The sequence below is a fragment of the Lolium perenne genome, chromosome 5 (genome assembly GCF_019359855.2).
Source record: "Lolium perenne isolate Kyuss_39 chromosome 5, Kyuss_2.0, whole genome shotgun sequence".
In the NCBI taxonomy this organism is placed as follows: domain Eukaryota; kingdom Viridiplantae; phylum Streptophyta; class Magnoliopsida; order Poales; family Poaceae; genus Lolium; species Lolium perenne.
The window spans coordinates 143,516,725-143,529,927 of NC_067248.2; the positions used below are offsets into that span (position 1 = coordinate 143,516,725).

The 13,203-nt window shown below is 44.5% G+C and overlaps 1 protein-coding gene and 1 pseudogene across 1 annotated transcript; both read right to left on the minus strand.

Annotated features, from left to right (window-relative positions):
• Positions 1 to 260: 260 nt before the first annotated feature.
• On the minus strand, positions 261 to 4,111 carry LOC127300128 (uncharacterized; annotated as a pseudogene).
• Positions 4,112 to 7,755: 3,644 nt separating this feature from the next.
• LOC127300129 (uncharacterized) lies at positions 7,756 to 11,485 on the minus strand. Its single transcript, XM_051330205.2, has 2 exons — positions 8,441 to 11,485; positions 7,756 to 8,273 (listed from the first exon to the last, which is right to left on the minus strand). Exons 1-2 carry the CDS (start codon positions 11,481 to 11,483, stop codon positions 7,930 to 7,932), a joined length of 3,387 nt encoding a protein of 1,128 aa, XP_051186165.1. The 5' UTR covers positions 11,484 to 11,485; the 3' UTR covers positions 7,756 to 7,929.
• Positions 11,486 to 13,203: the final 1,718 nt, after the last annotated feature.

Here is a 13,203-nt window from a genome sequence, read left to right on the forward strand (position 1 = left end):
TCATTTTGTTGTAAACACTGATATTTTTCATTTATCCTGATAACTCAATCCAATGAGTACAATTTACAAAAGATGCAATAGTACATAGGTTGACAAGATAAAATCTTAGAAAATACTCCCTCCGTTCTTTTTTAATTGACTCAAATTTAGTATAAAGTTGTACTAAATTCGAGTCAATTAAAAGAGACCGGAGGGAGTAGGTATAATCTACACGAGATTAGCAATCCATATATGCTGCCTTCCATTCCAAGTTTGATGTATTTCCATGACAAAGTAACTAGAACTGTATAGCAACGCATGCGCGCAAAGCACATGCCTTATACTAGTAATATTAGTACATGACATGGGGCCAATGCAGAAACAAACTACCATACAAATAATGTATTACAAACAGTCTGTAATCAAAAGAAAGAAACAACAATGTGCACAAATAACACTCACGACCAGCAGGAAGGGATGACAATGTCAGTGTGCAGATAATCAAGATAATCATCAGGTCCTTCAGTTGTAGAGAACACCTTGATTACTTCTTGCATCGTTGGGCGGTGTGACGGATCAGGTTCTATGCACCGAACAGCAACCGCAACCAGTGTAAATATTTCACTTGCAATCTCAGCTTCAGGAAGAGGGAGCCGGATGTCCAGTAAATCCTCAAGTTGCGTACTTTTGTTGGCCATGGATGAAAGAAAACCACCTGGATGATGTCCCATAAACAACTCTAGAGCCAGTACTCCAAAGCTATAAATGTCACACTTCTCTGTCACCCTTGTTGTGTATGCAAGCTCTGAAATACCAAACACTGGAGAGTTAGATTTGACAAACAAACCTTGGAATATTAATTTTCTGATCAACGTAAGGATATAGTATTACCTGGGGCAAGATATCCTTTTGTTCCGGCAAGCCTTGTGCAGTTTGATGCATCCACATCTAGTATTTTTGCAATACCAAAATCAGAAATGCATGCTCTGAACTCAACATCAAGCAAAATGTTGCTGCTTTTTATATCTCTATGCACTATGGGCGCAAAGCAACCATGATGCATGTAAGACAAAGCATTAGCAACATCACTAATAATATTTAACCTCCTCGTCCAAACCAATTCAATTGCAGTTTCCTTGCTCTTCAAAGATGCTGCCAAGCTTCCTCTATCCATGTATTCATAGACAAGAAATCTCCCTTGAGGAGCAGAACAGAAGCCGAATAACTTTGCAATGTTGCGATGTCGAACATGTAGCAACACATCTACTTCACGAATAAATATCTCATCCTCTTCCATCATATGAACCTTCTTTACTGCAAATACCTCCCCTGTTGGTAACTGAGCTCTATACACTGACCCATGACCTCCATTTCCAATGCAGTGTATATCGCTGAAATTTTCTGTGGCGTCAACAATTTTCTTGTACACATCTTGTCCGTGAAAGTTCCAGATTGTGAACAGATTTGTAATCTGTGGTTCATTCACACTTTTTACAATTGATTTCTTACTTTTATATTGCAGCACCATCACTACTGCCATGATAAGCACAAAAGAAACAAGAGCAGAAATTATAGTCAATAAAACAACTTTGAATTTATGATCTTGTTCATGACTTCCAGTAGTTTCACAGGAGGGCAAACCTCTCACTACACCACATATTTGGTTATTGTGCACGAACCATCTGACTGGAGCTTCTTTGAAGAACCTGCTTAGCGGAACCGGTCCTTCAAGTTTGTTGTACGACACATCCATAGATACTAGGCTGATCATGCTCTGAAATGATGGTGGGATGCTCCCGTTCAAGAAATTATGTGAAAGATTCAAGGCTTCAAGCATGTTGAGACTACCCAACTGACTCGGTATTATGCCATCAAATGAATTATCACTTAGATCCAAAACATCTTGAAGGGATACTAGCATCCCTAGTTCTATAGGAATGACATCATTGAGGTGATTACGACTCAACTTCAGGAGGCGAAGCTTGGAACAATGCTCAACGGACCCTCTTATTGACCCTATTAAGTTGTTCGATGATAAATCCAAGTATTCCAAGTTTATTAAGGATCCAATCTCTTGTGGTATACTTCCTTGTAGCAAGTTGTTACTGAGGTTTAAATTGAACATTACTCTTACATTTCCAATTCCAGGTGGGATTTGTCCTTAAAGTCGATTTGATGAGACATCGAGTATCCCCAGCTGAGGCAATTTTCCGATGCATGGTGGTATGACTCCAGTAATACTATTCTCCGAGGCACGCATCATAGTAAGTTTGAAGCATGAACACCAACGTTTGGAGAGTTGGCCAAATAGTCTATTTGAACTGATATCAATATAGACAAGATTCGGATAAACTCCCATCTTGGAGATATCACCTTGGAGACGATTTTGCTCGAGGCGAACCCTTATTAGTCCAGTGCACTTTAGCAAGCTCGTAGGTAAGGGTCCGATCAAATTGTTGTTTGTAGCGGTCAACTTTTGTAGCCGGCCTCCAGCACAAAGACCGGGTGGTAGGGCACCAGAGAGGTTGTTAAAAGCGAGTTGCAACTCCACCAGACTCTTTAATTTGCCAATTTCATGAGGAATATGCTGGGAAAGTTGGTTACTATAAAGGTACAATTTAGCAAGTTTAGTCAAATTCCCCAAGGCATTTGGTATGGGACCTGTCAGTGTGTTGTTGCTAAGATTCAAGTCTTTTAAGTTGGCCAAGTAACCTAGCTCTTGAGGGATATGTCCAGAAAGTTGGTTACGGAAAAGGTACATCAAATTGAGTTTGGTCAAGTTCCCTAGGCTGTTCGGGATGGGGCCTGTAAGTAGGTTGTTATCAAGATCCAAGTGCTCTAAGTTTATCAAACGACCTAGTTCTTGAGGGATGTTGCCAGAAAGTTGGTTGGTAAAAAGAGATAACATAGTGAGTTTGGTTAAATTCCCTAGGCTGTTTGGGATGGGACCTGTCAGTATGTTGTCATCAAGATCCAAGCGCTCTATGTTTATCAAACGGCCTTGTTCTTGCGGGATGTGGCCAGACAAGTTGTTAGCCCATAGAAAAAAGGTGGTGAGTTTGGTCAAATTCCCCAAGCCATTTGGTATCTGACCTGTTAGTGTGTTGTTGCTAAGATCCAAGTCCTTTAAGCTGGCCAAATAACCTAGCTCCTCAGGGATACGTCCAAAAAGTTGGTTATCAAAAAGGTACAACAAACTGAGTTTTGTCAAATTCCCTAGGCTGTCTGGGATGGGACCTGTCAGCATGTTGTCATGAAGCGCCAAGCTTTCTATGTTTATCAAACGACCTAGTTCTTTAGGGATGTGGCCAGACAAGTTGTTACCCCAGAGATACAACATGGTGAGTTTAGTCAAATTTCCCAAATTTGTTGGAATGGAACCTGCAAGTTGGTTCAACCCAAGTTGCAAATCTTCCAGGTTTACCAAATTACTCATTTCTGGAGGTATGGATCCAATGAACTTGTTAGTATGAAGATGCAGAGTAGATAGCTGTGTTAGGTTTCCTATAGTAGTTGGAATATAATCTTCTAGTTGGTTTACACTAAGGTTGAGCTCTTTCAGCCTTGCTAAATTCCCGATTTCTCGAGGAACCGATCCTACAAGCTTATTATTGGAGAGACCCAGGGTTGTGAGCTTTGTGAGGTTTGCTAAAGCAGGTGGAATTGAGCCTCTTATCTGATTGAAGTGCAGAAGCAGAGCGTGGAGATCCCTAAGATGCTCCATACTCGAAGGAGTGCTCCCAGTGAGCTGGTTGTGTGAGAGGTCGAGGGTCATCAACGTACTCAGGGACGAGAAGTCGATGGACTCCAGCGTCCCTCTCAGCTGCATCCCACGTAGAGAGAGGCTGGTGATCACCGGTGGGTGTCGCCATTTTGCGCACCGGATGCCACGCCAAGTACAAGGCGATGACGAGATGTTTCCCCAGGACTGTAAGGAGTCTTGGCTTTCGTTGGTTAGTGTGGCTTTCCAAGAGAGGAGTGCTCTTGCTTGTCGTTCAAGCGATGGCACAACCGCGGCCTCCGAGAGAAGTGTTGTGGTGGTGACCATCATGAGTATGGTGGCAAGTATTTTGGAAGAATTCATGGCTAGGCTAGGATAGGAATTGGCTCTGTTTTTTGCGTCTCCTCGAAGCTCATGGCAGCACCTTAAATGGTCACGCTAGTGCTTCTGATGTCTCTGTCCCTTTAGTAACTATGGCCATGTATTAGTATACCCCAATTGTATAGCGCGGACGTGCTGATTTTGGCACGAGGGGATGTCAGCCAGGCGAACCAGGGACCGACAGTGATGGATTTTCTCGAGAAAAAAAAACGCAAAGTGAAAACTGACAGGGCCCACATCAAAATTACCCTGGCAACTTACCTTATCCAGCGCGTGTGGGCTAACGCTGACACGCCCGCGCGTATTTAGCGTCCTTAGTATAAATGCTCGAATATTGCAAATGTAGATGATGACGCTACAGTCTGTTCCAAATGGTCAACTTAAGTGTAAATATTGCTTCCAAGGACTTAGGTCTAGACGAAAGGCTCGAGCAGAGCCTGACTTTAAATTAATAAAGCCCCAATGGCAGAGTACATAGCCAACAACACCAAAGTCTTACAACGCACCGACAACATCCGGGCATGAAACCGCCCCCAAACTGAAGCACAGACACACACACAAGGCCGGAGGGTGCCCCGATACCACCGAAGCCTAACGCCGGAGATACAGAGCCACCAGAGAGGGGTCGCTAGTCGCTATCGCGGTCTCTGATGGTCGAATGGAGAGTGCGGATCCGGGTGACTGCCCACTCCACAGCCTCGCGGTCCTTCTTCCTAGCCACTAGCTTCCACACCTGCAAGTACATAGACATTTTGTATAGGGCATCAGCAGGTTGGCGGGGGGAAACCCCGTCGATCGAGAATTTGTTCCTAAGATTCCATAGCGTCCAAAGCAAAGCAGCGCACGCCATCCAAAGAACCCGTTTGGATTGTCTCCGTTGAGCGTGGAGGATCCTAAAGATATCCGCGAAACACGAAGGGTTCCAAGAACGGCCGAGCAGTTCCCGAACTGCACTCCACATGAACCGAGCAAGGGGACAGTCGAAGAAGATGTGATTGTTATCTTCAACCTCCCCACATAAGGCACAAAGACCCAAGGACGCCCCCCTACGCCGCCGGATATTCTCATTAGAAGGAAGGCGTTTCCTAGCAAGCTGCCAAAGGAAGATCCGTACCTTTAAGGGGATCGAGAGCTTCCAGAGGTCACTAAAGTATTTCGAGGTGGTTCCCTAGCAAAGTCTGAGGTACAGCGAGCGCACCGAGAATCTCCCCGAAGATTCTAAGGCCCAATATACCTGATCTGGTAAGGTCGAGGGAAGAGGCACCCGAACCTCCCTAAGAAGATTGGCCAAGGCCACCCGGTCTCCCTGCCCAAGCTCACGGCGGAGCGGGAGGTGCCAGGTGCTGCCGGTGCGGGCAGCGGCAACCGAGAGGCACGGCAACGGCGAAAAGCGTGGGGAAGCGGTCGCATAGGGGTCCCGACCCCTGCTACCAGTCTCGCTAGAAACTTGTCGTCTTGCCATCGCGAACACTGTTTTTAGCTCCCAAGCGAAACATGTGCTTAAGTTTTTGTATGGAATTCCAGAACTGGGATCCTGGGCTGTGATCATCCAACATCAGATCCTTATCCCTGAGGTACTTATTCCTCAGGATATCCGCCCAAAGACCTTGCTCCCCAGAGTAGATCCTCCAGATCCACTTGACCAATAGGCAGGCGTTCATAAGGCGCGAGTCTATAATGCCCAGCCCTCCAAGGCTCTTTGGCGTGCAAATCGCCGACCACCTCACCCAGTGGTATTTTCGTTTGGCACTATTGGCTTCCCAGTAGAAGCGGGCACGGTGGCGATCCATCGACCCATGTGTCCCCTCGCCTAGCAAGCAGACAGCCATGGCATGTAGCGGAATGCTAGATAGGCAGGCGTTAATGAGCGTCAAAAGCGCAACCGAGGACATCAATTTCCCCATCCAGGGGTCGGTACGCTTGCCCACCTTAGCCGTCAACGGACCCCAATCCGCCGCAGTAAGGGCGCGGGTCCTTAATCGGAAGCCCCAGGTAGGTGAACGGAAACGAGCCCAGCTTGCAGTTAAGCATGTGGGCTATCCGCTGGCCTTCCCCCGGCTCCACACCCATCACCATGACCTCGCTCTTATGGAAGTTGATCCGGAGGCCTGACATGTTCTCAAAGCAAAGTAAAATATACTTAAGATTGGCCAACGCCAAATCGTCAGGTTGGAACATGATGATAGTATCATCTGCATATTGCAGATGAGAGACCCCCCCAGGGATCAAGTGAGGAATCATTCCCACAATGTGGCCCGCCCCTCTGGCTTTGTCCAAGATGGAAGCAAGAGCCTCAACGACATAGTCGAAGAGGATGGGAGAGAGGGGGTCACCCTGACGCACCCCGCGCCCGTTGCAGAAGTAGTTCCCAATATCTCTATTAATGGAGATAGCAGTTTGGCCCCCCGAGACCAAACTCAAGGCCCTATGGACCCAAGCGGGCTCGAAGCCCTTGCCCAGAAGAACCTCACGGAGGAAGGGCCAGTTCACCCGATCATAGGCTTTCTCAAAGTCCAATTTCAGGAAAACTCCCCTAAGTTTCCTGGACTTGGTTTCGTGGACGATTTCTTGGAGAGAAAGGACTCCCTCATGGATATGTCGACCTTTGATGAACGCAGACTGCGCACGGCTAATAGTCCTATGGGCGATAGGACTTTGGTCTAAACATGGTCATTGGGTTCATCGGCTGGCAAACACACTTTAGATACAACATAGGGCTAACTTATGTATGATTGATTTTCATACGTGGTCTATTGCTTTCTTAGACACTGTAATAAGTACGCAGTGACCGAGAGGAAGAAATTTTCTTTTTTCTTTTCCTAAAAAAGGAAGATTCCTATTTGTTTCCTGAACTCTGATATGATTGAGTCGCTTCGGCCTGTGTTCATCTTGATATATATGGTAAATCACTAGGTCCACTTTATTCGCCTAAGTTCACTATCATTTATTTTGCTTTATGTTTGTTTTATTCGCTTAAGTTCACTATCTTAGCTCTTATCTAGATGGCATACTATAGGATAAGCTTTTGAATGTGTCGACTAGCTAGGTTCGCTATCAGCATCCATTCACGATTCATTGTGACGTTCATATATACATGCCATCATTGCTTCGGTGGCCCTCAATTACAGTTGAGCACTCAAGCCATGATGTGCTTAGCAATTAATCAGTGGGCGCAGATCAAATAGACTGTACGTTTAACATGAAAAATTGTAATTATCATTGTTTGTCCTGTGTCCCTTGGAAACCACTTGATTAGTACTTGAAGCATACATAGAAAGTGCACAACATTACAAGAAATAATCATCGAGAGTTTATCTTTCTGGTTTGAGATGAATCATACCATTAATAGACCAAAACTAAAATGTCGAGAGCTCTATCTTTATTCTTCTATTCAGTCTCCGATACTGCTTCTGAAACCAGAAGAAACAATCTACACTGCTAGTATATAACTTCAAAAATCTAATGCCACACAGAGGAAAAAAATGCATCATTTGCAATTTTATTCTTTCCAAATCACATGAAGTGGTGCTTCATTGTACCCCATACCCATCACATCCTTGTTGAAAATCTACCAGTGGATCTTGTTGCAGCCCCAAGTAGTGGTAAAATTTAAAGGCTTGAGCATCTAGCAATGGCCCCAAAATGATATATATCATTTAATCTGACAGTGGATGTAAATGGAATCTTTATTAATGTTTTGAATAAATAGTAGCAGCTTTGCTATACAAAGATTTGTATGTAGCTGATAGCCAACCAGCTATGAATGGCATAAAGTATTAGTACCATACACATGATGCATTACAAAAGTTTGTAATCAAATGAACAACAATGTGCTAAATGAACATTCACTACCAGGAGGCAGGGATGGCTATGTCGGTGTGTAGATAATCAAGATATTGATCACATCCTTTAGTTGTAGAGAACACGTTGATTACTTCTTGCATCGTTGGGCGCTGCGATGGATCAGGTTGTAGGCACCAAATAGCGGCCCCAACCACGTTAATTATTTCACTTGCAATCTCATCTTCAGGGAGGGGGAGCCGGATGTCCAGAAAGTCCTCGAATGGCGTAGATTTATTGGCCATTGACGAAAGAAAATCTCCTGGATGATGTCCCATAAACAGCTCCAGAACCAGTACTCCAAAGCTATAAACGTCACACTTCTCTGTCACCCTTGTTGTATACGCAAGCTCTGAAACACCACATTGGGGAGTTAAATTTGACAACTCTTCATATGTGTGAATTGATAAAAAAAATGGATGCTAATGTAAATTGCGTTAACTAAAGAAAAATAGACTGGTGTTTGAAATTACCACATGATTATTATTTTGTTGAATCGGCATAAGCATATAATATTACCTGGGGCCAGATAACCTTTTGTGCCGGCAAGCCTTGTGCAGTTTGATGCATCCACGTCTAGTATTTTTGCTATACCAAAATCAGAGATGCAAGCTCTGAACTCAACATCAAGCAAAATGTTGCTGCTTTTTATATCTCTATGCACTATGGGTGCAAAGCAATCATGATGCATATAAGACAAAGCATGAGCAACATCCCCAGCAATATTTAACCTTCTCGTCCAATCCAATTCAGCTGCAGTTTCCTTACTTTCCAAGGATGCTGCTAAGCTACCTCTATCCATGTATTCATACACAAGAAATCTTTCCCGAGTAGCAGAGCAGTAGCCAAATAACTTTGCAATGTTGCGATGTCGAATATGCATCAACGCGTATATTTCACGATTAAATAGCTCATCATCTTCAGTCATATTGATCTTCTTCACTGCAAATGTCTCACCTGTTGGTAACTGAGCTCTATAGACCGACCCATTTCCTCCGGTTCCAATGCAGTGAGTGTCACTGAAATTTTCTGTTGCGTCAATGATTTTCTTGTACACATCTTCTCCATTGAAGTTCCACAAGACGAACAATTTTGTTTGTCGCATATTATTTACACTTTCTGCCTTGGGTTTCTTCTTTATACATGGCAACGTTACTAGTGCCATGATAAGCACAAAAGATACAACTGTCACTATTGCTATTAAAGTACCTCTAGACCTTTTTCCCTGCTGACCACCTTGAGTAAGGTCACAAGGAGGCAAACCTCTCACCAAACCACATAATTTCTTATTATGCATAAACCATTCAAGTGGAGCTTCTTCAAAGAGCTTACTCTTTGGCACTGGCCCTTCTAGTTCATTGTATGAAACATCCATGGATAAGAGGCTGACCATGCTCTGGAATGATTGTGGAATACTTCCATTCAATGTATTGTGTGAAAGATTCAAGGCTTCGATTGCACTGAGAGCACTCAGTTGATTAGGAATAGCACCAGAAAAAGAGTTGTCACTTAGATCCAACAAATCTTGTAGGTATAACAGAATTCCTAGTTCTATAGGAATATTGCCATTGAGGTTATTATGGCTCAGCTTCAGAAAGCGAAGCTTGAAACAATCCTTGATTGACCCTGGTACGCGTCCATTTAGGTTGTTTGATGACAAATCCAAATAATTCAAATTCTTTAGGAAGCCAATTTCCCGTGGAATACTTCCTTGCAGAAAGTTATTACCAAGACTCAGACTGAACACCATTGTTATATTGCCAACTTCCTGTGGAATCTGTCCTTCAAGTTTATTTGAGGAAAGATCAAGTATCTCCAGTTGAGACAATTGCCCTATGCTTGTCGGTATGACTCCGGTAATATTGTTGTTTGAGACCCGTAGCATGGACAATTTGTAACACTCGCCCCAATGATTAGATAATCTACCAAATAGTTTATTTGAACTGATATCAAAATATGTAAGGTTCGGATGAACTCCCATCTCAGAGATATCTCCTTCGAGATGATTTCCTTCAAGGCGAACTTTGACTAGGCTTTTGCAAGTTAACAAGCTTGTTGGCAAGGGTCCAACCAAGTTGTTTCCATCCGCGGTGAAAAACTGTAGCTTGCCTCCTGCACAAAGGCCCGATGGCAAGTCCCCAGAGAGGTTGTTGCGAGAAACTCCGAACATCTCCAGATTCATTAACTTGCCAAGTACTTGAGGAATGTGTCCAGAAAGTTGGTTAAAATTAAGGTTCAAGAAAGTGAGCTTAGTTAAATTCCCTAAGCTGTTTGGGATGGGACCTGTTAGGTTATTCAGAGCGAGCTGCAAGTCCTGCATGTTAACCAAATAACCTAGTTCTTGGGGAACTTTCCCACGAAGATGGTTCTGGCCGAGGTACAATGTACTGAGGTTGGTCAAATTTCCCAAATGAGTTGGGATGGAACCTGTTAGTGTGTTGTAGCTAAGCCTTAAGTCTTCTAAGTTAACCAGATCACCTATCTCCGAAGGAATTTGCCCAGAAAGTTGGTTGCGGTGAAGGTGTAAGGCCACGAGCTTAGACAAATTCCAGAAATTGGTTGGAATGGAACCTGATAGTGTGTTATTGTTGAGCCTCAAGTCCTCTAAGTTCACCAAAGAACCTATAATTCGGGGGATGTAGCCGGAAAATTGATTATGGTAAAGGTACAAGGTTGTGAGTTTGGTCAGGCCACCTATTTGGCTCGGGATTGAACCTGAAAAGTTGTTGTGGCTGATGTCTAGGTACTTTAAGTTAAAGAAATTCACTATATCTTTGGGAATGGGACCTTCTAAGTTATTACGAGATATCGATAGTATAGTTAGATTTCCTAGGTTTACTTTTGGAACATACTGCGATGGAAAGTCATCCATAGAATTTTGGATGGATGAGTTAGGTGGGCAGAAGGATACTAGGCCGGAGAAGACATTTTGAGATAAATCTAATTTAACCAGGTGCCTCAGGTGGCCTACTTCACAAGGGATAGGACCAACCAAGTGGTTGCTCGACAAGTTCAGGCTCAGAAGATTACTCAACTTTCCTATTTGCCTTGGAATTTCACCAGAGAGTTGATTTTCTTGGAGAAACAGGAAACGCAATTTTGTGAGGTTTGCGAAAGCAGGTGGAATTGAGCCTCTTATCTTGTTTGCGTGCAGAAGCATAGTCTCGAGCTCCGTGAGGAGCCCCATACTCGAAGGGATGCTCCCGGTAAGCTCATTGTGCGAGAGGTCGAGGCTTGTCAAGGTTCTCAAGGTGGAGAAGTCGAGGGAGTCCAGCTTCGCTCGCAGCCGCATCCCTCGTAGAGATATGCTGGTGACCAGTGGTCGGCGCCGGCGCAGCTTGTGCATACCGCATCGAATCCCACGCCAACTGCAAGGTGCTGATATGTTTCCCCAGGATTGTAATGAGTCTTGGCTCTCATTGTTGAGCGTGGCTTTCCACGCGAGGAGCGCTCTTGCTTGTCTTTCAAGCGATGGCAGATCCGCGGCTTCGGAGACAAGTGCAGCCGCGGTGGCCATCATGAGTATGGTGGCAAGTATTTTGCAAGACATGGGAGGATCCATGGCTAGGCGCCTAGGCTAGAGAATTGGCTCTGGTTTTTGTGTCTCCTGAAAGCTTATGACAGCACCTTAAATGGCCATGCTTGTGCTGCTGCTGTCTCTATCCCCTCAAAAACTCTGGCTGCGTTTTAGTCTAAAGGCTGCTCGAATGTTTGATTGAGATGGGGACTATGACGCTACAGTTAGCTCCAGATGGTCAACCTATGCGTAATTGTTGCTTTCCGAGAATTTTCGTCTAAACATACAGTCCTTGATTTCACTTTCATCAGACTGGCAAGCATGTATAGGAATTCATGGATGCTGACGCCACGAAAAGTTACTTATCAATAAATTTAGAGAGAATTTCTTATTTAGCCCTGGCTGAAATTTGTCTTCCTTTCTTGGCCCTGACAATAAAAATTCTTCTTTTCTTGACATATAAAGTTTGGTTGGTTCCTTATTTGGCCCTCTAGTGCAATTTAACCACTAACGGTGTTAAGTAGTTGTCTAAGATGACACTTTTGCCCCTACTGCAATATGTGACAAAATGGCAATGAAAAAGCTTAACGTTGGAACCGGATATATCATCACAGGGATAGCTGGAACCCAGGCACGTCATGGTTTTGTGCGGTAACGGATGGCAGGACAGGGCGTGCAGCGTGTCTGCGTGGCAGTCGCGCCGGGAGCTGGATATCTAAGTTAGTCGAGAACCATTTGTGCCGTGCAAACGGAAACGCAGGTTGCACGAAATTAACGAAACGGCCACGTACCCGTATAGGCTTATAGGGGTATAGCTCTACAGAATCCGATTGCAAGATGGTGAAGCAACCTTTCCAACCTGAATACAAGAGGAGCCCTCGACGCGACCACGACCCAAGGATCGGCAAGCTGCAACAAGAGGAGCTGCACCAGCATCAGTAGCACCGACGAGTACGACGAGATTTCACGCACCGGCGAGGGCGGCTTCGCTGTTGTCTGAATGGTTGGGCAACTAAACTGAACCTGAACTGAACCCACGCCATGCATTTTATCAACCGGAACTTAACCAGACCATTGAGATTTTTAGCAACCGTGGTTTTCCCCCATGGTTGAAGACCAGTTCTCCACTCGTGCTGCTCCTACGTGAACGATTCTCGTGACACGTTCATCAATTGGGAACAACACTCGCGCAGACGATCAGTGTACGTACGTCGCCCGCGTTGCTCGTGAAGGTATACGTACGTCAGATGAAACATGCATGATGCAGATGTCATGTCCGCTCAGTGTAGGTATACGTCCTCCGCTTCATGAGAAAATTCGAGGCGGGGATGGAGCAGGCTGCATCCACGGAATAGTCTATGTCTAGAACCAAACTCGGGATCTTCGATACAGCTAGGGGTATATAAGTTTAGGAAAAAATATTTAACGGAAATAGCTAACGAAATTAACGGTAGGGCCAATAAGGAACCAACCGAGGACGTGGGCATAGTCCAGTAGTTGGGATCGCAGTGGCACACCCGAACGACCAGAGTTCGAATCCTGTCAGGAACGAATTTCTGGAATTCTCACGCCGAGATCCCGCTTCTACTATAGTATCATTTAGTGTCTAGTTCTTCCTAGCACTAATTCAAATAAGGAGCAAGAGATATATCCTTTTGGTGGCGTGACTGTCTCAAATCTTTGAATACTTACAAGAACTTGGCTTCATGCACATTACATAATGGTAGGTCCATTTTATTTTGGACTGATAAATAGGGACAAGAGA